Source organism: Uloborus diversus, chromosome 1 (assembly GCF_026930045.1).
Source record: "Uloborus diversus isolate 005 chromosome 1, Udiv.v.3.1, whole genome shotgun sequence".
NCBI lineage: Eukaryota > Metazoa > Arthropoda > Arachnida > Araneae > Uloboridae > Uloborus > Uloborus diversus.
In genome coordinates this window covers 206,083,149-206,109,383 of record NC_072731.1, presented here as the reverse complement: position 1 = coordinate 206,109,383, position 26,235 = coordinate 206,083,149, and the positions used below count along the sequence as shown (strand labels likewise).

General features: G+C 31.4%; 1 protein-coding gene across 1 annotated transcript in view; it reads right to left on the bottom strand.

The window, feature by feature from the left end:
* The window catches only part of LOC129218331 (RNA binding protein fox-1 homolog 2-like), an 80,519-nt gene that overhangs the window by 30,895 nt on the left and 23,389 nt on the right, over positions 1 to 26,235 (bottom strand). Inside the window, exons 2-5 of the mRNA XM_054852570.1 lie at positions 17,082 to 17,261; positions 15,744 to 15,902; positions 12,922 to 12,975; positions 6,557 to 6,649 (exon numbers count right to left, since the gene is read on the bottom strand). Of these exons, the coding sequence (XP_054708545.1) occupies positions 6,557 to 6,649; positions 12,922 to 12,975; positions 15,744 to 15,902; positions 17,082 to 17,261 (486 nt within the window). The remainder of the gene's footprint in view (positions 1 to 6,556; positions 6,650 to 12,921; positions 12,976 to 15,743; positions 15,903 to 17,081; positions 17,262 to 26,235) is intronic.

Sequence of the window (26,235 nt, the reverse complement as noted above, 5' to 3'; positions counted from 1 at the left end):
AAAATCACGCTATGACTAATAGGAGTGGAGCAGCAATATGTTATGAAAATGGGGATTTTTTTAAATAAAATAAAATGCATGCAACGCAGAATATGCGTAGCTACGGTGGCTCGACCTGAAAATGCGGGTTTCGCGATACAGTTGGCGAAGTTTCGAGTCAGCTATGAGGCAAATCTCGAGGCTCTTATTCAGAGAAAATCCTAAACGATGCTAAAAATGATTTGTAATACATTGGTAGTTTGTTTGTTTGTTTGAACGCGCTAATCTCAGGAACTATTGGTTAGAATTGAAAAAAAAATTGTGTTAAATAGTCCATTCATAGAGGAAGGCTTATACTCTATATAACATCACGCTATGACTAATAGGAGTGGAGCAGCAATAAAAATGTTATTAAAAAGGGAAAAAAATATCTTATAATATAAAATGCTTGGAACGCAGAATATGCGTAGCCAAGAAGTCTCGACCTAAAGGGCGAGCTTCGCGATCCAGAGGGCGTAGGTTCGCCCATTCATTAAGGAAAGCTATAGGCTATGTAACATTACTCTATGAGTAATAGGAGTGGAGCAGCAATACAAAATGTTAAAAAAACGGGAACATTTATTTGTATACTAATATGAAAAAGCTGAAGGTTTTTTTTAGTTGAACGCGCTAATCTTAGAAACTACTCGTTCGAATTGAAAAACTCATTTTGTGTTGAATAGTTCATTGTTGAGGAAGGCTGTAGGCTGGATTTTTTTTCTTTCTTTTTTTTTGACCGAAACAAATGTGATTGCAAATTAAATGTTTAAATAATTATTTAGTTTCCTAATAAATGGCAGGGTAAGTCAACTTTTTGATAGTGCGCTGGCCGACAGTGTCGATAGCTGTGAGTAACCATGCCCATGCTACGCTGATGTAATCACTAATTAGATTTTTAAAAACTTTTTTTTTCTATCTTCAGGTACCTACTTTTGTAGGATTTTTCTATTGGGTTTTGTTTTCCTTATTTCTTCAACGTTTGATTTTGTTCTTATAGTTAAAATAGTTACATATCTAAGGAAATAGTTTGATTTGTCGTATTGTTATATTGTGATTGTTCTTTATAACGTTTTTATTATAGCATGGTTATAAATTGCAGCGGAAAAAAAACTTCACTCGCTAAAGGACATAGTTAGGGTAGCGTGGTTGCTTGGCAATTATTTCAGTTACTGTTCAGCTACTGTTAATATTTTTATGTGTTTTGGTGACTATTTTAAATTCCAAAAATACTTTCATAGGTCTTTCGAAAAGATGTGTACGCAATTTAGTTAAAGAAAAATAATCATTGCATAGTAGAAGGGAGGGGGGGGGGGCGGAAGCGTGATTTTTTTCTTCAACGGAATTTCCTTAACTTCTTAGCATGAGCATCACCGAGCGGGTACTGCTAGTTAACAATATAGAAAAAAGTATTAATGAATAGTTATAAAGATTATTTTAATTTCTATTATTTTAAATTGAATGTTTTTTGTCACATGCTTGCTGGACAATTAATTTTTCTGAATGCAAAGATAATCCGTTTAAATATCGCGTTTAACAACATATGGCTGATTTGTGCTGTTTACCACCAAAATGACGTTGGTAGACAATCGTTGTTTCTCTAAAAGATCTTACCTTCCGCTGCTATGCTGCAGCATTGATTTTGTCTCTGGGGTTCTGAGCGAGACTAAAGGAGGGGCATCGTTGAAAACAATGATATAGTTATCTTCTGCTGCATATACAAAACAATAGCATACAGTACCAGATATCCAGTAACAAGTTTCTGTGCTGCGTATATATTCAAATTGGCATTTGAATAATTTCATGTATTGCTCAAAGAAAACATAAAATATAATAGTGTCTGTATTAATTCTACCCTAGTAGCAAAATCGGAGAAACGCTGTGACATGTGTGAGGACGTTCGCACACTATTTTTTAGTTGGGTAGAGAAAAAAAAAGGTAGCCTTTTTAAGGAAAAAAATTTATAGATTTCAGTGATCAAAGATTTGCACCGTATTTTCTAGGACAGGTAATGTATAGTTAGATTTTTTTGAGTTAAGCATCTTATTAGCTTACCATTCAGCATTTTTTAGTGCCGATTTGGATTTTGCGTTCAATCTAATGTTGGTTCCTCTTGCAGCCTTTATTTTTTTAATATTCAGCTGCGATGTCATTGTCAATAAACAATTATGCAGCAGGGATTTCCCCCAAATATCACATCTACGTGCCTAAGTAATATATTACTATCATTATCAAATTTCATTACAGCATTCAACAGCAGTTATATTTAAGATAATTGCTTTGAAATGTTTCGATTATTAAGTGTAAAATCGATTATTATCAAACGCAATTATTCATTGTAATTGTTCAAGAAATGGCAGTTCTTGCAGCCTTGAGGAATTTATAATTTTAATTTTTGCAATAGCGTTGAGCACAAATTAGTGCCTGAATTAAAACGGGTAGAATTAGTGAGAAGACATTAAATGGAATTTAAACTTTTTCTTATAAGTCGCGAACGTTTTATGATAAAAACCAAGGTGTGGGTAAACTAGAAATGAAACACAGACTGGATTTAAGGTTGTCACTTAAAAGAATAATTAAAATCGAACTAATTTTTAACGGATGCAAAATGATTTTTGCATTTTAGATTTTTGTCCAAAGTTAAATTCTTAAAGTTCGTTTTATTTAGTTAATTAAAAACATTTTAAGTTCAGAGATTCCAGCAAAATAAATTACTGACTATAACTTTTAAAGAAGTTTTTATCTTGTGAGTTAGCAGATAAAGGAAGCATTTTACATAAGGAAAAAAAAGGTTTTACGAATCCAATATCTTAGCGGATCTTCTTTGTCCACGAAAATTGGGCTTCAATTGAATGAACTCGATATGTAAATGCCTTTGCTTGAATAAATACTCATCTTAATTTTGAAACTGAAACACACTACGCATTAATTTTACTCATGCGACGTTTTAATTACCTATAAAATCTGTCAAAAATATACTGATTTACCTCAGTTATGGATTTATCTTTTAAACGGCAAATCCAACTTTCAAGTGGACATAATTCTAAATTTCAATCTTCATATTTTTAAGAATTGCGTGATTATTGGTTTGCAACATTAATAACTTTTCATGAATTGACAGGTAGAGGTTTAATTCGCTGAGCACTACAAACCCATTTTTTGCCACTAATTGAGTAAACTAGCGATACATTATTTCGTCTTTAGGAGAAAACAAACGGACTTTATAGAATAATTTGCACTTTCCAGATGGCAGATGCTTTAAGCTATTTTTTTAGCAATTAATATCCATCTTAAAGAACTTTAGGACCTTCTTGTCTGCGATATAGCCAATTTGATGAAATAAGATTTATAAAAAGGAAATTGAAATTTATAGACACTAACATACCTAATCTCGAGAACGAGTTAGCAGAAGAACACGTATGAATTAACATCATTTGTGTGTAAAGCGTCACAATTCAAAAAAATCCTGTTTTTGAATTAGTAGCAACGCAGTAATTTTTAACATGTTGCTGGATTCTGGAACGATAAATAATAGTTAGCAAAAGAAATGTCAATCCTATGGCATAAAAACGTGCTATTGATTGAGATCTAGAGCAACGTCAGGCAGTGAAAAGTTGATATAACCAGCCAAACTAACTACCATCACATTCCTCTTACTATAAGCAAGACAGTGATTAAAATGCCAATGGTCATATACATTCAAGCTATGAACAGTCACAATACAACTGATGCATTTGTGTCACATCGTACCAAAAATTTTAAAAATTCAAATTTAGTTTCGAAGCAAACACTTATGCTATTATTTGGCTATTGCATGCGAAGACAAGGCCGTGTAAGATATCAGCAACATTGTTAAGCAGAAAATATACTTTAGTAATTTAAGCCTACAATGTAGTTTAATAGCCAAATACTGCATAAAATATAAGAAATTAATTTAATTCCAGATTATTTCCAATTCAGCTGTTCATGTCTTTTTTTATTTTTAATAAAGTATGCGTTGGAATACAATGTAATATACTTTCATTTTGCTCAAATTAGGTAAATAGGCAAATTCCTTTTTTTTTTTTCAAATTTTCTATTTGTTTTAAAAAAAATATTAAAAGAACAGGTAACTTTAAACTGTCAGACTGTAATGATGTATTCTTCTTTAAATAAAAAATCGATACCCATGTTCTGCGTAATTTGTATTGAATATTACAGTGTTCAATTAATTATTTCGATTTTTTCACCTCATTCTACAAATGCAACCTATTCTATCCCCTTTCCTTCTACTGCTTTTCTCATTTTGATATTTGTTTTTAGTTTTAGAACTGTTATTTTATGAAAAAACATAGCTTTCTGATTTGTATGATATATATATATATATATATATATATGTACACTGATAAGCCAAAACAATGACCACCCAATCAATAACGCGTTGTGCCACCTTTGGCCTGCAAAACAGCTGCGACTCGCCTTGGCATGGATGCCACAAGTTCTTAGTAGACGTCTGGAGATAGATTGTACCAAATGTCAATACAGCGGTCACGCAAAGTTGAGATATCTTGACATGGTGGTGTTTCAGCTCTGAGCTACCTTTCCATGAAATCCCAAATGTGCTCTATAGGATTTAAATCCGGTGAACTTGGTAGCCAGGGCCTTGATTGGAATTCTTCCTCATGCCGCTGAAACCACTCCAGCACATAGCCTTGTAACATGGGGCATTGTCCTGCTTGAAGATGCCATTTCCAGTAGGGAAGACCGATGCCATGTACCGGTGCACCTGATCTGCCACCATGTTCAGATAATCTATAGCCTTCATGGTATGTTCTACCACAACTAAGGGTCCCAGAGCCTGCCAGAAAAAAGTCCCCGAAATTATTATACCGCACCACCATCCTGTTTACGACCAACGCTACAAGACGGGAGCAACTGTTCACCTGTAAGACGGCGAACCCTGACACGACCATTCACGTGATGAACAAGAAATCGCGATTCGTCGTACCAGACAACTCTCTTCAAGTCATCCAAGGACCAGTTTCGGTGTTTTCTGGTCCACCGTAGGCGTAGTTGGCGATGATGATTGGTCAATAGAGGCACAAGAGTGGGACGTCTGCTGCGCAGTCCCATATCCAACAATGTCCGCTGAACTGTATGTTTGGAAACACTTCTACTCGCACCTTGCATTGTATTGAGGTATTAGTTGATCAACTGTCTGCCTGCGATTTTGCTTTAATAAGCGGCCTAGTCTCCGACGTCTATGATCTTTGATGACGCGTGGCCGTCCAACACCTTTACGCATACTATTGGTTTCACCGTCTTTTTTCCACTTTACGTTAGTACTAACAACGACACAGATCGTGAACAACCTACCAGTCTTGCAGTTTCTGAGATACTCGTTTCGAGTCTTCGAGCCATAACAATCTGCCCTCTCTCAAATTCGCTAAGATTATTATCCGTTCCTATAACTTGCAGAAGAAAGTGCTCGAATGAAGCCTTACCTTCTCCAGCCCCAGTTATATACCAATCCCACCTCACCATGTGGCCTCCACGTCATCCAGACGATTTCTTTGAAAAAGTTAAGGGTGGTCATAATGTTTTGGCTCTTCAGTGTATATGTAAGGTTAATCATCATGTATAACTATAATTTTACATGTGCTAAAAATAATGAATTATCTGAGTATAAATTACATTTCAATTAAAGTTAGTCATCAATAAATTCGTACTCTTGACTCAGAATGCAGGGAAATTTTTTTTTTGCAGTTTGTCTTCGCATTTTAATAACAGTTTAAATTTCTGACGCACTATTCAATGATTATTCCGACTATCGACAAACATCACTTAGCAGTCTATGATTAAAGACGTGCGTTGAATTAGGCTCACCAGTTATACAAAAGGAGATTGGCCTACGGTTCGTGAGCTGGAATCTGATCGGTTCAAAGGTTGCCGTGCACAGTAATGGTGAATGTTGCTCCGCAAATCAGTCGTGGTCGCAAATACTGTCAACTTTCTATCAATGGATTGGATAGTATTCGGCATTTCAAAATTTGCATTAATTCTAGAATAAAATTATCGCGTGTTTGCCAGTGTGGCAATTTCACCTGTCGTAGGTGAACACAGGTAGGAATATCGTATGTGAACACATATAGGTGCTATCGAGTACCAATCTGAGCTAAACTCAGACTTCCACTATTTTTGGTGATGATGCTTAAGTGGAAGAACTTAAGATCTTGTGGATAAACCGTCTCAAAACGTTTAAAAAAAATGTATGAAAAAATAAATAATTATGGTAGTGAAGAGGTACTAAAACGGTAACAATACTTACAAATAGTTTTTAACTTCATCTGAACAGCTGAATTGAATTTAGAAAATAGTGCTAAGTATATGCATGGATGGACATTTCTTTGCTGCACTTCCCTTGCAAATCAAATCTCCTCAGCGGAATACATTCAGGTTTCCAACTGAAGGGATCCGAATTTTGAAGTGCTATCATAGTACCACATACAGAGCAAGAGAAATGTACACTATACTTATGTAAATGAGAGAATAAAACATGCACCTCGATTTTTCTTCCCTCTACCACCGTGCCGTTCAAGTGGTCGCGTGCTCGATCGGCGTCAAGGCTATTTGCGAACGTTACAAAACCGAAACCCTGCATGCACGAAGAACAAGAAAACAAGAAAAACATGCATTAAGATCCGTGCATCCTTAGAATGTTATCTCAAAAACTAAGTAAGTATAAAATATTAATCGTTCTCTTATCTATCAGAGATGCAGTTGAGGTCAGCTCGAAAAAAATGTTTGACTGTTTATAATGATACTTTCTAACAATGTAATGCAGTAAATACAATTATTTTTAACACTGTCTTACACATTAAACTGAACTCGTTACGGAGTTATTATAATAAACCACCTGAATAGAGGCACTTATTTATCGTTTTGTTTGGAAGAAATACATTCCGTAAGTGCTTATTTTGCTTAACAATAGGATTCGTTATAACTTGAATTATTTTATTTTGTTTTTAAACGTATTGATTTAAATTTACTTTTATATATAGCTATCTTTCTTTTAAACTGAAAACAAATTCAACACATTCTTTGAATCCAAATATACTACTTTACGTAAAGAGGATTTAAATGAAAACTAGTTTTTTTATAAATCGATTACTAATTCTAGAACAGCAAATCAAATTGCTGTTCGAGATGCACTGGATTAAAGAATGAGCTTAGAGTCAAATAGTTTAAATACGCGTTTGATATTTTTAGTAATTTACAGGAAAGTAATATTGAATGGTTCATTTTTCAAAGATTAATAAGATAAACGTTCGTCTCACGACTTGTGATCCATCACCCTGAGTTACCATCACTTTAAAGCTATATCTAATTTTAATGGTAAATGTTGTTAAAACTTAATCATTCTGAGAACAAGTTTCAAAATCGTTCAGTAAAAAGCAGTCCGTAATAAGCATGAACGTTTAACGTTAAGATGTAATAATTTGTTTAATTGTGCCTTTACAATATTGTGCCTTTAAGGAACTTATGTGGATAATCTTGCTTGAAATAATATAAAACAATAATTCAATTCAACTTCGATGTTGAAAAAAAAAACCAGTCTTCTTTGCATACTACGCCTCTGATAGATAAAACAATTCAAATTCTCATTCATTCCATTCATACTGCTAAATACGTTCATGCACAGTTGCAGCTTGGCTGAATGGCACAGTGTTCGATAATGCATTCGAAAAGTAATGACAGTAAAATTAAATAGATCCTGAAAATATTTTGTAAAAAAAGTAACAATAATCAAAATAGCAAAGTTATCGTATGCAGAAATCATTTAATTCATTGACATTTTGTCATTTTTTAAAATAATATTCGCATGAAAAAATGACATTTACACAAAATTAATCATTCTAACTTTCCCAAAACTAGAAAAAGCTTTAAGTTCTGTTAATTGAAGTTAAATGTAAGATTACCACTCTGAGACACGGTTTAGTAACGGAAATGTAAAACACTGCTGTGTTTAAATGTTGAGAAAGAATTATTTCGTTACGCAATTTTTATATTTTTAAAATGGAATTAGGATTTTCATTATCAGAACCAGATTTATTTGAATTGACCTATCGTTGAATGGAAGTTTATCTTTAGGAACAGATAAACTGTTTGAGAACTATCGTTGAAATTTCAAGTTACATTTACGCATAAAAAATCTTTAACTTAGACTAATTTAATTTGCGATATTACGTAATCAGAGATATTTTTAACGTCACTACAAAAGTATTTCAAGCATAAAAAATGGAAAATCCACACAAAAATTAAGTCAAGCACACTATTACTTTGTATATTAAACAAAAATTGCTAGCCGTAGGGGAAGATATGGGAATCTAAAAATGTATCCTCCAAGATTTTTTTATTTTTCCCCTAGATTCAAAGTGTCAATCATTTTGAAGGTTTAAAAAAAAAGAATGCACTTCTTAGAAAAGTTATTTTTCTAAAAAAATTGATTGCTATTATGGACTTTACTGTTTTCGTCCATTTCACTCGTCCGAAGCGAAATTCCATCTCCGGAAAAAAGTCAAACACATTTTTCCAAGTATAAAAAATAATAGTAATAATAATAAACTTAATCAATGTATCTGTACGCAATGACTCATTGGGAAAAAGTATTCTGATATTTTCACTTTTATTCATATCTTTATAATCCGAAAATTTAAATGAAGGGAAAAATATTTCCACAGGAGCATGTAAGAACAATAAGTTTGCAAACCTAGTGTGTTATTGTTAAATATAGCGCATTTTTTACTGGAATCAGTCCCATGTGTAACCATTAAAGTGTAGATGTGAATTGCACTTAACAATTTTGACGCCCAGTTTCCTACCAAACAAAAGTATAGATACTAAATATTTCGTGCTACAGATGCTAACATTCATTTTACTGTCAACTTTTTGATTGCAAAAATGAAAAGGAAGGATACATTACTCAAATAATAAATTAAAGGTAATGGGTTATTTGAGTGCTACAAAATCTTAGTAACGTGATAATAAGTTTGTGTATAAGCTGCAAAGAGACAAAAATGAAACAGCTAGTGTGTAGCTACACTTATAAAGTAGATCATATAAGTAGTACTATTAGAATTCAAACGAAAAGTTTGTCCTGAAAAGATAGTGTTCATGTTAACAACGGCATCATTAAGAAAACACAAACATTGTAAGCTGTTGTAGCTCTTGATAATCATGCGCTTGCAGTTACACAAAACTCCATTTTAAGTCTGGAAGACTTTAGCGTATGGGTGAAATTATGCTTTGACAAAAAGTCATCTTCAGCATTAAATGGCGAGGGGGGGGGGGGGGGTTACCCACTCGACAAACATATTTGCCGTAACTTCGCAATTTTAAAGTCATTAACATTGTTTTTGTCAATTTTAATTTAAAAGATTTTTCTTTACCGTAAAACAAAACGCTTGTTTATTAAATTTTCTGGGACACAGGTTTAAGTTCGTTGCTTCTAAGCATCTCGATTTCACATAATTAATCAAGTATATAAGTATCGTTACATTGTGGTGTTTTAATACAGCTAAAAAAATCAATATTGTTTTGTCATATATTCGTTCACTTAAGAAATATTGATTATTTTTTATTCAGAATTTTGAAGCACTCCGAAAAATGAAAGCAAATTATGGTAAAATAAAAAATACTGAAGGAAGTAGGATAAATAAAAAACTGTAGCACTCATAATTCATAGCCAGAGATGCAATGCGTCACTATTTTCAATAGAATTATGTACTAGTTCCAAGCATTAGCATTGGTCAATTAAACTATTTTGACCTATTTTGTGGCAAGGAAATTTTATTCATAATATTTGTAATCATATTACTCAATAAAGTAACGAGATCTTTTTCTTTAATTTTGAATGTTTTAGTTTTTAATGAGATATACTGCATTGCCAAGAAACACAAATGCTAATTCAGAATTATATAATTCTATATTTAAGCGTACCGTATTAACAATACATAAAATATATTTTTTAACTTAATTATTGTATTTTATGACTATAAGTAACCTTGATTAGAGTGGTAGGTTGCACAGGTGGGGATTTAAGCTTTTATTCTGTAAGCTTTTATTCTTATTCCAATTATGTTGAGTAGAACCATATTTCGATATGTCTCCTCTAATAAGGAATGATTGTCCACAAACAATTAAAGATGTTTAAAGAAAGGCGCATTTTAAAAGAGAAAAGTGCAGTTATTTTATTTATATATTATTCCTAATTTAAAATAACATAAATTATTTGCAATTTACGTATTAATATACAATGACATATATTTGTAATTAAATTAAATAGTGAAGGAGGAACTATATGTACTGTGTGTGTGTGTGTCATTTGGTTGCTTCTATTCTGTTTTGCATTAAATATATTAGCAATTAATTGAAGCTTAGTGGTATATAATGGTTGATTTCCGGACTAAATAATGGACGTTCCACGTAACCGGAACATACTGTTGCGGGGCCGTCGGTTGCGAAAACTGACTAGTGAGAGGGACACCGTTAGACATGCTCTTTATGGGCTGCTGCACCACCAAGTTTATTATTTTTAATTGACTTAGGGATATAGTGACCAACATAACTGGCAATGATAAATGAGTCAATGTATGCATGGTAGACAGGTGGTTAAATGAACAGCAAGTATTGAATGATCTTTAATAAATAGGAAAAAAATTCATGCAAGCATGCTTCTAATGAATATTAGTGGAGTGAGAAGAAACAAAAGAGTGTCCAAACAGTGACAGGCAAAAAATTCTAAAAAGTGCCCAGCTACTCAGTCATACGCATTCATTTTGTTACATAATACCAAGAAAACTGAAAGGTTATCCAATTCATTAAAAAACATTGCGCTTCATTTATTATACAGTTTTTTATGGAATCGAAAGTTTTAACTTTATTCGGAAATTATCAATAAGCAACTTGATGCTTTTAATTTGGAAATTATGTCCTAAAGGCATAATTTGGACGGAAGCTCACTAGAGGACAATTTTGAAACTAATAGCGTATGAAACAAATTCTGAAGCTGTGAGGCTCCCACACTTTTTTTGCTAGAAAGTAAATACTGCATACATTTGTTATATAAATGCCTCATTTTATTTTTTCTCAATTACCGCTCGCTAGTATCTCAACTTATATGGTCGAATGGTACTGTTAATAACTCAATCTCTTGCATCGATCACATGCTCGCATATTTGTATACAGAACGGATATTTTTATCAAAAATTGGTCTAAAATCATTGTTAAAACTGCTATCTTTTCGACAAAGTCGTAACTGCATCATCAAATGACGTTTACTTATAACCTTTCAGTTTTCTACCTGTAAGCATTCTTTGGAAAAAAATTTAAGTATCAGGCACTTAGTATCAAAAATAGCTCAATTCATGACTTTTTTAAAAATTGTTTTTATTTCATAATTTGAATCTTCCTGATGGAGGCTGAATCGATTTGGAACGTATCCATCTTAATCGGTTCAAACACAGCTGCTTAAAACTTGTTTACTTTGAAAAATCGATATATCCGGGAATTTTTTTCGTTTCTGGGGTAACATTTAAGTGATTTGAGCTGCTTTTGATACTAAATCTCTCATATATACATATAATATGCTTCCGAAGAAAACTTTTCATATACTAATTTACAACAGAATAACATATAAAATCACTATTCACACAGTAATTTTAAGCATTTACATAATTGATGGTAAAAATAAAAAGTTTGCAGTTTCCTTACGATTGTCAGTTTAATAAATAATCCTATTATGCTTACTTTACTACACAATTAGAGAAACAATATTGAAAGAGTTGCCTTTTCATGGGAAAAAAAACTGATTAGAGACGACGGTGGTTTCGATGTAATTTTGAAGTTGCTTTTTAACTCTGATTGACTGAATATTGTAATTAGTACTTTAAAAACTAGCTATGTTGTCTAAAGGGAGTCTGTTTGTACTATTTTACAGGAAAGGCAAATAACAATGAATTAAAATCAGTTACTAATTTTTTGACATGACTGACATAAGTCTTACTCTTAGACATAAATTCGTACGAATTTATGCTAATGATATTGAGCAGTTCTTAAGAGGGATGAGAATTTTTCATCGTGTAACCGAAGGTTATATGATGAAAGTTTTTTTTTAATGTTGAATTTATCATCTTTAAATTAACTTTCAAGAAACTTTTCTGAACACAATCCTGCTTGTTAAATTTAAAAAAACTAAAAATCGTTAAACAAAAGTGCACATCTAAAGTTTTGCAAAAAACGACGGGACCAGGTGTTTTAAAATTTACACATTGTTTTTAGCGATTACGTGAACTTTCATTCCAAAATACATCTGGCACAATGTTATTAGTTTTAGTTTTCTTCTACTTATATTGTTATTTTTAACTTCCGGTAGAAAACCTGTATTGCCGTTGAAATGTGATTCATTCCTACCAAGTAAAATGCTTTGTTGAATTGTTCGATGTAAATAAATGTTTATTTTTAAATTATTTTTTTTTTGTATTTTAAATCTTTCTAATTGATTTTTAATGTGAATATCAATTTTTATGAAAACGTAAAAGGCAAACAGTAAATTTTATAGTTGATTTAAAACTGCAAAATCTGAAAAGAAAAAAAATGAATGCCGAAAGCTTAGACAAGTACACTAACTGTAATGACATAATTCAAAATGCGATTTACGTTATTCAAAAATGCCTATGTCTTTTAACGAGAATGTATGTTAAGTGTAGCATATTAAACTGAAAAAGTTCAATTGTTACGCAATTCTATAAACATCAAAACAAACATATATTTTTAACACATAAGCTTCAAGTACATCATGTTATGATTAAAACAAACACAATTTTTAGACAATATTCTAGTACAAAGTAAGCTATATTTCTACCGTACCTTGGAACCACGCTCATTAAAAATGATTTCCACATCCAAAATGGGCCCGTATTGCTATAAGTAGAAAACGACATATTTTGTCAAACTGAAAATACTGAAAAGTATATAAATTGTTGTAGCGTAATAACTATAGTAAACCAGTGAAAATATACTTTACTAAATGCTTTACTAAAAAATTCCTATTTAACTAAAGTTTACTTAACTATATTTACAGTTTCTGTGTATCAAATCCTATTTCCTACTAAAGAAAAAGGTTTTTTAGCAAATAAAACCTTTATTTGTTGCCAAAAAAAAAAAAAATCATTGAGGAACCAAGCAGCGTAAATTTCTCCAACCTTCTGATGACCTGTCCGACCAGCCATACAGAGCTGTGCCTCTCCAGGATTGGTAATTTTAGTGTGCATTAAACCGTAATTGTAACTGCAACCGCTTTAACATATTTTGTGGTTGCGTTCGTTCTGATTCAATTTTTGCTTGATGTGCTGGTGATCGAATGGATTTGCGGCGTTCTTCTTACATTCAGTCCAGTAGAGGCAGTTTTGGCTAGATTCCCACCCCTATACGCGGTTGCAAATTCTGTCTTCGCCTTGTAAAAAATATGTATATCTGTATTTTACTTTTACTATCTTATTTTAGAGGTAAAAAAATTTAAGAGAGCTGGCCATCTTTGCCAAGGTAGCTAACACTCCCTCCATAAAAAAAATAGATAATTTAGATACAAAAAGGGAGGTTTTCGACTGAAGAATGCCTCAACAAAGACAACATCGCCGGGGAGGACAATTACAATGAAGAAAATTGCCAAACATAATTAAAAAAATAATAAATAAAAGAAAAACGTTATCCTCCCATTTCGCGATTAATGCAGAACCGCTACTCCTTATTAAATGAACCTACTCTTGACTTGTTATTACATCTTTATGATTGGTGTATTTTTTCAGAAAATGAATGATCCAATAAGTAAAGGAACCAAAGCTAAAATTCCATACTTCTGAAATCCTGAGAAGAATGTACTTATTAATTACTGAGTAAAAGGGTTTCTGGTTAAATACAAGACCAGAAGATAAGTCGAGGAAGTAAATATAAGTTGAATTCCTCGCTTTTATTGCTTAAGAAGATTTAAAAGATCTAATAATATCACTCAGTTAGTTGATTTAACTTAAGAGTTTCTCCGAAAAGTTGATTCGAACGTAAATTTAAGCTTCCGGACAACTCCAAATGATTTTCGTTTTTCGGTATGTGTTTTCTGTAATTTATCTTACAAAAATTGACTTTTCGTTTTTGGGGATAGGTGGGGAGGGGGGATGAAAAAACGCTCCCCAAAAAAAGTCTAAAATTTACATATGTGGACTTTTACCAACTTGGTCATTATTGATTTTCATAGAAGCAAAGTGTTGGTAGTTTTATTTACTTTCACTGAATTTTATACTAAATCCAGTATTAAATGCAATTAAAAAAAAAAATATTGCATCAATTTAGCATGCATAGCTGAACTTAGAAGGGGAGGGCAGATTTTAGGGACCATTATTCAACTTCATGTTTATAAAATTACTTACATCCAAATTTGTTTTAGTAATGTTTATATTGTCATAAAAGTAAAATAAGATTTTGGAGCAACAGAAAAAATTAGTACAACTAAAAGTAGGATTTTGTTTATTGAAATTATTCTTAAATAGACATTGTTTAGGTGCATGAATATTTCAATGCATTTCACGTCCAAAAACATCGTTATGTGCAAAAAATTTCATTTATAAAAACAATGGTTTATAATTTGTTTCCTCGGTAGAATGTTATTGAATCGGAAAGAGTTCTCAAGTAATCCTTTAAAACATACTTCCATGAATGTGTCAATGCATCATGTATCTCATAAGTTTATTTACTTTACTTTCTTTACTAAAATCATGAGAATAAAAGAAGTATATATGAAGCGTGTAGCTGCTAAAATAGGTATCCTTAAATTGATTTTTTTAAAAATTCGTTTCGTTTCACTGTTTTTTAATGGCAATACATAGGTAAGATAGTAATATATTACAGCCATTAAGTTTTAAAAGGGTCCCCTAAATGGTTTAACAAAAGTAGAAAAAGTTATTGTTTTTCATATCTTTTTGCAGCGACATATAAGCGAATTTCCTCCCTTTTTTGGAGATATCTTCTTTTACAGCTATACGCTTCATATCTGGAGTAACATTTAGTTTTTTAAGCTTGTTTCCCAGCTCGTAAATAAATTACGCGAAAGCCAAATCTGATAAAATTTCAAAATTGATGGTTTCGTTGTTTTTCTTTCGCTTTTTCACGGAATTTTAAAGTTTTATTCTCTTTCATTAATGCGAAGAAAGTAATTAGGGAAACGATCCATATGTTCTACCGTTAATGCAAATAATTACTTCAAAACATTTATTCTTTCTTTCTCTTTTTTTTTTACAAAAACTGCATATAAAGACAATTAACTGTAGAATGTAGTACATTTTGAAGATAAATAGCTCCACGCAACATAAATTAATTATCTTAACAACGTAAATTTGATATTGTAACAGAGCTATTCAAAAAAAAAGTGACATAAGTACGCACAGATCTAAATAACTCAGATCCATATTGCGTGTAGTAAAATATTTTTCTGGCAATACTTGTCGCAGAAAATATTACGTTTTTCACTTCACCCAAGCTTACTCTTGAAAATAAACATAAAATCCTCTTACATTTTTAAATATTATTTTTAGCCTGAAGTTGGTAGATCGTAGAAAACGCAATCATACAAAACGCAATAACGTTTAGATAAGTTATGTACGTTCAAGCTTTTAAAAAAATATTTCCAAATTCTAACTTACCCCAAAGAGTTGCCTAAGGTCGGGATCTCTAAATCGAAATGGAATATTACTGACGTGTAGTCGCTTCGGCTGGCTAATCTTCGAGCCATCCGAGACCGCTGTCTGCGTCGAGACCTGACCGTTTCCTGACACCAAACCTTCTGGTTCCAAATCGGTTTGCTGAAATAAATAATTTAAACTCATGAATATTTTTTCACGAATGACGGAAAAGAGTAAAAGCGAAATATTACAAATGCCATACTAATAACTCCAGGAAAAAGTTATTCTGTTTAAATCTTATTCCGTCTAAATCAGAGCTTGAAATTTATTTCGCAATATGAAACATTCAATAAATTGGTATTGCGTATACTGCCGTGCTGAGCACAAAAGTCGTATCTACACTTTTCTTTAAAATCAAAATTGATAACGGGCATCACGTAGCTCTTTGTCACTTTTTTCACCTAAATACAAAGTTTTATGGTTATTTGTCAAAGGGAAATATTGTTAAAAAATTCTGAAAAAGCTGCATCTGAATCAAACTCATAGAGGCACAAAACTTGAAACGAAAATTTTTCATTTTAAACTCAGCTGTAGATACGACTGTTGCGCTTACCACGGCAGTATAGGGATTGAACCTTTTACTGTTTCGAAAATGCCAGATTTTAGTTCCAAGAAGTTGTCACAAACAGAAAAAAGCTCTACGCCATACACAGTTATACACTACCTCAAAGCAATTAAAATGAAACAAAAAAGTAAATAAACAGATGAAATAAAATGAAAAAAAATGTAAAGTTAGATACTCCATTCTTATAATGCTAATCAACCGCTGAAAGTTAGTCTTGGGAAGACACAGTTTGGTTATGCCGGCAAATTAAAAGATTATTCTTAGAAACTAATCAGCATTACTTCCCATGGCGGTTGATTTGTGCACATAGTTTACTTTTACTTCGTTCTTTATTTTTCAGACAATGTCCACAAAACTTTTCACATACACATAGATAGAAACGTTTCGAAAAAAGCTCAAAATAGTTCAGCATCTCTTAAAAAGGGTAAATCTGACAAAATTTGAAAATCGTAAGTTTTCTGAAAGCCTCTATTTATTCACCCAACCTTGTTTTTGTGCTATTTTTTCTGTGCGATTTTTTGTTTTTTGTTTTTGGGCGATCTGTGAAAATTTAAAAAAAATTAGGACTCAATTGACTAACCTATCTTTTAAACGAGTGCTTAGTTGTGTAATTTTGAGTGATTTTTTTAATGCGATTTTTTATGCGGACCATATTTACCGGCAAAAAAAAGGTTTGAGTGTACAAGCAAGTCAAAACCTTTGGCCTTCATCCAAATGAATAGAGAACTATTTACCGTTTGTTGTTCGACGCCATTGCTTGTGATTATTGGAACGCTAAATGATGTGTCTTTACTGACGCCGTCCGTCCTTAGTTGTTGTTGTGTTGCCTGTTCACCGCCATTTTGCTGATGTTGCTGTTGACTGCCTCCGTATTGGGGAGGGTAGGACATCGGTAACTGTGTTTGCACCATATGCTGTAAAAAAGAAAAAAAAATGATTAAAATGGGATGCAGAGACATAATACTTGAGATAATATCAAGGGTATCAAAAGATATGGTAAACAATTAAACGTCTTGATCAATAAAAAAATATATATAAATAAAAAAATTCCAAAAAACTCCGAATTTTTCCGCTTGTCTGAAAACCAAATATGAAAGCAAACACACAGTAAATTGCTTAGGGAAAAAAATTAGTTTAAGCGGATGAATTCCTATAACTCGTTTTAAAGCAGTTTGTGAAAGAAAACAATAAATACTATTTGTTTTTGAATTTGAAATGATGTCTCTACCAATAATGCATGATATTGCAAAATTATGAAAACAGGAAAGCTACTTGCACGCAACCTAGCGTTCAGTGTACCTAATTCAAGTGGATATGGCAACTGAACAGCACTGAAATTGTAATGCTTCATTCTGTTAAAGTATGAAAAATGGGATATTGTTGGTAAAAATGTAAGTCATAAGCCTCAACAAATAATTTAACCTTTTTTTCTTGTATTTTTATATGAAACAAATATCTATCACGTAAACGTTACATAATTAAAAATATTTATTTCAATTTCATCGCCATTTTTATGTACTAGTTAAATCCGGATATAAACGCTTTTAAAGAAGCAGGCTGAAAGTTTTTAGCATTAGCTCACAGTTTGCAAAGTTCTGAAAAAATAACCAAACAACAATTTTAAATGAACCAAAAACAAGTACATTGTGGAATTACTAGATCGTTTAAGTTTTTTAATGTTGGAAAATTGAAGTAGTGGAATGTGGAGCAAAGTAAAATAGTGCGGATGACTGAGGTTATTGTTTTTTTTTTTTTTTTTTCAAATTAAAAAAAAATATTAAATTTGTTTTGAAAAGCACAGTACAAAAAGAAAAATCATTGTGTTTTATAATAAAATTTGCATTGAAGCTTTTTTTTTGGCAGTTAATTTTTCCTATAAAAAACAATGCTGAATGCTCACTTTTTTTTCATGGGGCAAAGAGAAATATTAAATATTTTTGTAATGAAATATTTTCTACTTGATTTTTAAAGTATTGTTGATAAAATGGATCAGCAAATAAAATGTTGAATAAATAAATTAAACATAATAAAATAAAATAAATAAATAATTTTATAAATTAAAAATAATTTATGTGAAGAAATAAATGAGTGAGTAAAGGAGTGAATGAGTAAGAATATAATTTAATTACTAAATTAAGGTATGTTAACACTAGAACGACTGACATTTGAAGTATACCTAGAAAGACTGAAGGGGCCAGTGTGGCCCCTAACCATTTTTGGAGTGAATTATTTTAAAAATTCTTCCTGAGTGTGTCCACATGCCCAATGCACCTTCTTTCATGACTAAATAAAAACTTAGTATGCAATTATTAGTAGTGTTGCTCTCTATACTGGCCAAAAGCTTGGATCAGTTTTTTTTTTCAAGAGCAATGGCTACCATTAGGCTGGTAAGCAGTCAGTACTGTTTATAGCATTTGGATATCCAACTGACTGTATAAAGCGGAAGTTACAGGTTAAACTAGAGAGAATGGCCTTTTTTATGCTAGAACAATTAGGAGAAAGGAAAAAAAAAATTTAATTTAAAAAAGCTTAGGGGCCACTGTTGTCCCTCCCGTCTTTCTAGGTATAAGGATCAATATTTACAGTACTATGAGGCGTATGATAAAATGATTAAACAAGCATTCAAATAGTGTCATATAATGAAAAGTCCTGAAGTTACATTACGTTCCGTTAGACATTATCCGAGTTATTAAACAACAAACTATGCGAGGGGCCACACAGGTCCCTCCGTCTTTCTAGTGTTAATAAAGTATTTTAAAGAATACGTAATATATATTATAAATGATTAAATTATTTAACGAAATTAACGATTTCCCTTCGCCGCATCTTCTTTGCCCTGCAAGTACTTGTCTAATTGTATAAAATATTTAAAATACAAATAAGACAACAACATTAACTAAACAAATACTGCACCAAATATAAAAAGGTCTCAATTAATATTTCAAAAGTTAATTACAAAAAAATCTATCGTTTAATAATAATAAAAAGAATCGACTTATTACAAAATATTACAATATGAGTATCAATTTTTGAAAATTGTTCTTTGGTTTTTTATACTTTTTTTAGATAATATTTTTAAATTATCAGCACATTTTTATTTTACATCTGTGCATGTTTTTACTGCTATTAGAATATTTAATTTTAATCATTATCATTAAAATAACACATTTTTAAAATATAAATGGTAAAAAATTCGTTAGTATCGCAAAAAGAGCTGGGTAAGAGCATCAATGGATTCTAGTCAAGCGTCGGTTTAATTGACTTTTAATGAATAAGTGGGGCATCACGTTACAGGTCAGCCTAAAATCTATATGACTTTTACTTTGCCTTTACACATACACATATATGTATATTTTTAGGGCTAGGCGCATGTGTATAGATTGCTGGTCCTTTCAACCACTATTTAACTAACTTGGCTATTAATTTACATCGCATATGATTTTCTTTTCATAGAAATATTACGTTCTGAATTAAATAAAAAATCAACGAACTAAAGCTTAAGAGAGAAAAAAAAAGAAGCCAATAACTGATTTTGAAATATTTGACAGTCTGGACATTTGTATTTAATGATTTTTTTTTTTATCGTTGTTTAATATCTTTGCTCAAATATATATATTGGCATTTGTAACGGAAATTTCGTTGTATTGGAATTAAAGCAATCTATGGAAATTACATCGGAACTGAACATTTATTTCGTTTAAACGGATATTTTGTTGTATTGGTATCCGTTGTAACGGGATTTCACTGTATTACATCAATCCAAGATACCTTTTCCTGGGGTTACTATGTATGGCACAACATATTTCTCTCCTTTGCAGAAAAACCTAACTGCAGATGATCTCCCCGTACTTGTGCCAACATTTATATTCCATGCTTGCTGTCCTCATGAATAAAAGGTAACGTTTCCGAGCTGCGTGCCCCATTTTTCTGTGTTACGCGACGATATGGGACAGCTCAGATGTGGGAAGTAGAATGATTGCTCGCTGGTATCACGCAAAGCAGTTTAGGCATTTTGAAATGTGTTGACGCTTTTCGTATGATGCGATTTACTTTGAAACACAGTAAATGATAAATATTGCATATTCGTTTCGTGAAATATATTTGAATCGCGTTTCTTGTAACGTGTTGCCTTTATCTATGCTGTAATGAATACGATGTGGGCAGATAAACGACATTAACTGCATTTTTTAAATTATTTATTTTTATTATTTTTATTTTTTACATTTATTTTATTTTATTTTATTTTATTTTATTTTTCATTTTTGTCATCTATTGTACGTGAGTTTTATAATACAAGATTGGTTTCCGCTGAAAAAAAGCGCGGATAAAACGTCTAATTCTGACATTGCGTTTTTTTGGTATTGATTCCAAGATGCGTTTCTTCAAATATCTGAAAAACTCATTTCCGCTGATACCATCGTTTACCTGTTCTGGGCTCCTGATTGCGGCAGAATAGGAATCGTGTCCTTTTCACTTCATTTTTTTTTGTTGTGGATTTTTTAAACATTGAATTTTTGTTGAATAAAATTTTTAAACAATTTTGTCAATCACTTTTTATATAAAATTTTAGAATACTGTAAAACCTGTGTAAGTTGACCACTTGCGGTGCACTACTTTAGTGGTCAACTTAAACAGGTGGTCAACTTTCAAAGGTTGATTTATATAGTAAGGGCTAATTCCGTGCCTGAGAAAAGCAGTCATCTTAGACAGATGGTCAACGTAAAAGTGTGGTTAACTTCACAGGTTTTACTTTATTGACTTTGAAATAAATAAATAAATAAATAAAAAATATAAAAAAACAATAATCACTCAAACACTTTTCTTAATGAAATAAAATAACTTTTACTTTCTGCAAAAAATAAGGCCTTGCAACTCAGTTCGTTTTGTATCACAAGATGATAAATTTCAATTCTTTAATTTCTATGCCGCTGATATTTGCAGATATTTCGGCGTTTCACGCTTAAATAAAGTTGTTTCTTCACTTAGACCATGTACGATTTTTGTTAATGTTCTATGAGCTTTCTCACAATAGCAAGCATAATTCAGCATTTTCGTATTGCAAAATGTACGCACACAAAGCTAACTTATGGATTTTAATGTATTGGTTACATTGAAACCTTCTTAATGTCCATACTTTACATATTATAAAACATTATACGGTATTTTTTCTAGTGTTTATTACACTAGTGTTATTATGTTTGGAAAAAGTTTTGAAAAAATAGATGTACTTATTAGGGTGGTTCAAAAAAACTTTTTCTTCAGCTAGAGTCCACGATACCCCCCATTTTTGAAAGACATATAATAGTATTATGCTGTAAAAGTTTTCGCTTCCTACTTAAATTTCAAGAGGGTGCTCAATGACTCCTTAATTTAACATTAACCGTAGCATAGAATATGTCACAAATTTAGAAACATTTAATTTCCCCGGCAGTTTTTTTTTTTTTTTTTTGTAAATAATTATTTTATTGCAATGCATGTGCATATTACTAGTTTGTAATATAATACGCAGCATTTTTTCCAGTTCAATGTGTTTTTTAACCCCCCTCCCCACACTTATGAAGTTTGGGGGAGGGTGTTGAACACCCTCTTTCAGTGGAAATAGGAAGCTGAAATTCTTCCAGTATATTACTATTCACAAGTCTAAAAATATTGAGGGGTATCTCGTTATATAGGAGAAACTTTTTTTTACATGCATTTTTGAACCATCCTAATATTTATATTTCAGCAAGGACTATATTAAAAGAGTCGTTCGACACTCAAAAATGTAGAAAATTTAATGAGTTGAAGTTTGAAGATTGTTCAAGTACCCATAATGTTTATTTATATTGCAAAGTGTAGTTAGTCTTGTACATCTTCTTTCTTTGGATGCTGTCCCCCCCCCCTAGTGTTGGAAAATCACCCCCATTTCTACTTTTAAAAAATTGCTTCTTTCAACCTCAAAACAAGTGGTGCTGCAAAACAGGCCCTCCGAAACATTTTTCAAATTCAAGAATCATTTTTTTTTAATCTGAAGAATGCTAAACGTGTATTATTTATGGTTTAATAAAAATCATCATTTCCTTCATTCTAAACAGTAGAATTTTTTTAATAATATTATTTTGAATTAAAAAAAAACAGTTTTGTACTTTACCGCTACATTACTTGCAGGATAAATTTCACATTTTCTATTAGTGAACTATAGTCATGGTTAGAATATACACCAATCTTAAATATGGTGAGAATTTATACACAATTAAGTACATAGAGCGACAAGGGATATTTGTTTTCAACATATGCCGCATATATTTTTTTTCAGTGAAAAAAATAGATACAGAAAAAAAAAGAAAACGTTAAAGGAAGTTTGAAAACCATCCACACTGTAACTTCCAGTCATTGTTTGGAAACTGCGGAAAAAAAGTGTTCCAGCTTTAAGATTTGCTGTGTAATACTTTTACTTATTATAAGAAAATGCATTTAAACGTCGAAGAATACTAACTAATTTTTTTGTAATAGTTTATCTTATGACAACTTGCTTACGACCTTATCAAACATACACTGGTATAAAGCTAATTTCTCTCGACAGGAAAGTTATTTATAGTAAAGGTAATCTAGTTTTATTTACGTTTTTTTCTTTGTATATAAAATACAACGAAATAGCATACACTACATAGTAGAAGTGTACATAAAATCTTCCAAGGAAGTTAGAGATTAATTAGAGGATGTTTTAAAACAACCCACGTTGTAACTTCTCAGCAATCTTTGGAAACACTTTAATGGAGAAAAAGTTATCCAGTTTTACATTTTGCCACGTAATAATGTAACTTATAATAACAAAATGCGTTTTAACGTCATTGAAGGCTAACTTGTTGTTTATATTAGTTTATCTTTTCGCCAACTTTCCCGTTACTTTAAAGATAATTACTCTCGGCAGGCAAGTTATTTATTGTAAAGGTAATCTAGTTTTATTCAAGCGCTTTCCATGTATGTAAAATACAACGAGATAGTATATGCTGTATAGTGTACATAAAATTTCCCAAAGAAATTACTAGACTTTTTTCTTTGCTCTTTGAATATTTAATGGGATGTTCGCTTTCTTGAACTTTCCTGTAACGGAAAGAATTTATCTAAAGGCAAGTGATTACGGCCATGCACCTTCTCGTTCCGTGGGTCATTAAAACTATTTTAAACAAACACCAATAACCATTAGGGTAGATCCAGCAGAGTAATTTAACGATAGCTGGAACTATTGATTGCGCTCTAATCTTTCTTAAATATGGTTGAGTCCGGCAGTTAAAGATATTTTTTAAGTCTTCTTCCTGGAAGTGTGTAAAGTATCCCCATTTATAAGTTTGAGCTCTTTGTTTCGTTGCGTTACGCATCTAATGTACTTGGACAGTATATTAAGGAAATATTTTAAACAAAGCACATGGTTGCAACAAGTGCTAAATAGAAGGATCACGTGTCACTTGATGTTTATGCATAAATTATTCTTTAGAAATGACCCTTTTCAAAACTATTTTAACTTTTAATAATGTGTTTTAGTTCCCTAACTTTGCTGTATGAAACTCAATTTGTGTTTAGTTAAATTATCTTGATGTACTTCAGTTTCAATGTTTTTTTTTTTTTTTTCTCTCTTATTTTACCTCAGTGTTTTTTTAGATTATAGTATAAATTATTGGTTTAAATATTTTAGTTTCCGAAGCTGAATCGTTAGGCGTTTCGGACTCTGTTACGCCTATTCATCTGAAGTTGCATTTTTGAAACTGCCATAAGAATAAGATTTTTATTTATTTTTACCTTGTTCTGGCGATTAAGAATTTTGTCTCGTGATCGATGAAAATGTGCGAGTGTGCACGTGGGAGAGTTTTTTATTTTTATACGCTTTATGCTCACATTTTATAGATTGATTATTTTGTATTTGTCTTTCTGATTGCCGAAACTTAGTTACATGTATATTTAAAATGTGCGACAAATCCTAGGTGATGAAAAGAGAGATACCTTAAAAAATTGTTTTTATTGAGAAAAACATAAATTGCGGTTATTTTTTTTCTTTCTAGTTCCAAGAAAATGAATGTTTTATAACTGAAGTACATTGTACAATTATAAAAACAAATTGATGATCAACATTGTCTAATTTTTTTTGTACTACACATTAATAACGTCCAGCTGATGTGTTAGCTAATGTAAACTCTTCTTTTTGGAAATTTTTAAGAAGAATTTAATCATATAGACAATAATTAAGTTCGATATGAAATCTTTCATGGCATTTGAAATTGATCAAGCAAAATGTCTAGTTTTGGATTCTATATCTATGAGGCAGTGAAAAACAAAGCGATGTAAGAGGAATTATTAAAGCTTCTGGTAAAACGCGTTTTAAGTTCAGATACTAGGTAGGCTTCCATTGATTTTTTTCCAAATCATGCTGCATATTATCACTGTTTAGAGCTACTAGAACCATATCTTGCCCTGCAACAGAGAATAGGTTATCCTACCATTTATATCGATTATCTCCAAATTTTTAATTTCGGTACTTACAACCCTTTGTTTCTAACGGCCTTATCTATAATTTGAAATCTGAAAGTTTAATTTTTTTAACTATGTAAAAATGGATGTTTCGAATAGTTCAATGTTAGTTTTTTTTTAACTTTAATTTTTAGCTCTAGTTATTTTTATAGATTTAATTACATCGTTTTGTTTTAGATGATAATTTAAGTTTTTCATCGCAAAAGTTATGCAGAACGACAGTGTCACACCGAGAGTTTTTCCAAAAGTAATAAATACTGCTAATTGCTTTGTCAAGACGAGATAAATTAATTGATTTACTTCAAAATCTACGGAAAAAGCAATAACGTCAAAGGACGTATTATATTTCTTCAAATATAATTAATTAATTATCAATGATTGATAAACTATACTTTATGAAATATTAAATAATCTTAAATATGCTGTCAAAAATACTCGGAAATTAATCATTCCTGCTATCAAGAGCATTCTATACGGTCCCAGTGTACGAAGCAAACCAGACGTGATCTTTTTCCGATTTCAGCCACGCTCATTTCCAAGCTGGATGTAGTGCAGGTCGATACGAGACATTGCTATTCATTTCAATATTGTGGTTAAAACGTGACCGCAATTCCACGTAGCTCTGTGAATTGAGTAGCTCGTTTTATTGCAAATAATGTTACAGCTTTTTCGGACAGAACCATTTCGTTGATTTTTGGAAGTGTTTCTTTAAGGAATGTTTTAGGAGGCAAACAACACGGAAAAAATATGTTTCTACTTTTATTTTTGCTGGAATAAAATGATCTGAATTTACGATGGCAAAATAAACCAAAATCAATAAAAAGGAAATTCACCATTCGAATTATTTTGTATCTAAATTATGAATTTAACTGTGCATTTATTTCTTTTCCAAATTAGAATAACTTGAATTCATTTCTGATAAATTTAAATCACATTTTGCGCGATCAAGATGAAAATAGGAATCTATCGAAGAAGGGTCATTCCATGTCAAGTGATCCAAAGTTTTTTCCCTCACCTTTTTGTATTTCTTTGAAATTTGGCTCATCAATTGTACCCTTTGAGGTAATCAAAAGTCCAAATTTTTAGATTTTTATCTCTATTATTTTTTTATTTATGACACTTTGATTTTTCGAAAAACCCTCTTTTTTTCATGGATGTTTGAACATAAAATGGACGATAACTCAGCACCAAATATAGATAGAAAGATTTGGTAAAAAGCATTTTAAAGTACATTACTTGCTGTTTAATTGGATATGCAACATGACTAATTTCAGAAAAATTTTAATTTTAAAAAAATGAAATTTAAATTTTAAATTTAAATTTCTCAGAAAAGGTATAATGAATTTTTTTTTTTTTAAATTCTCAAAAATTTGTGTGTATTTTATC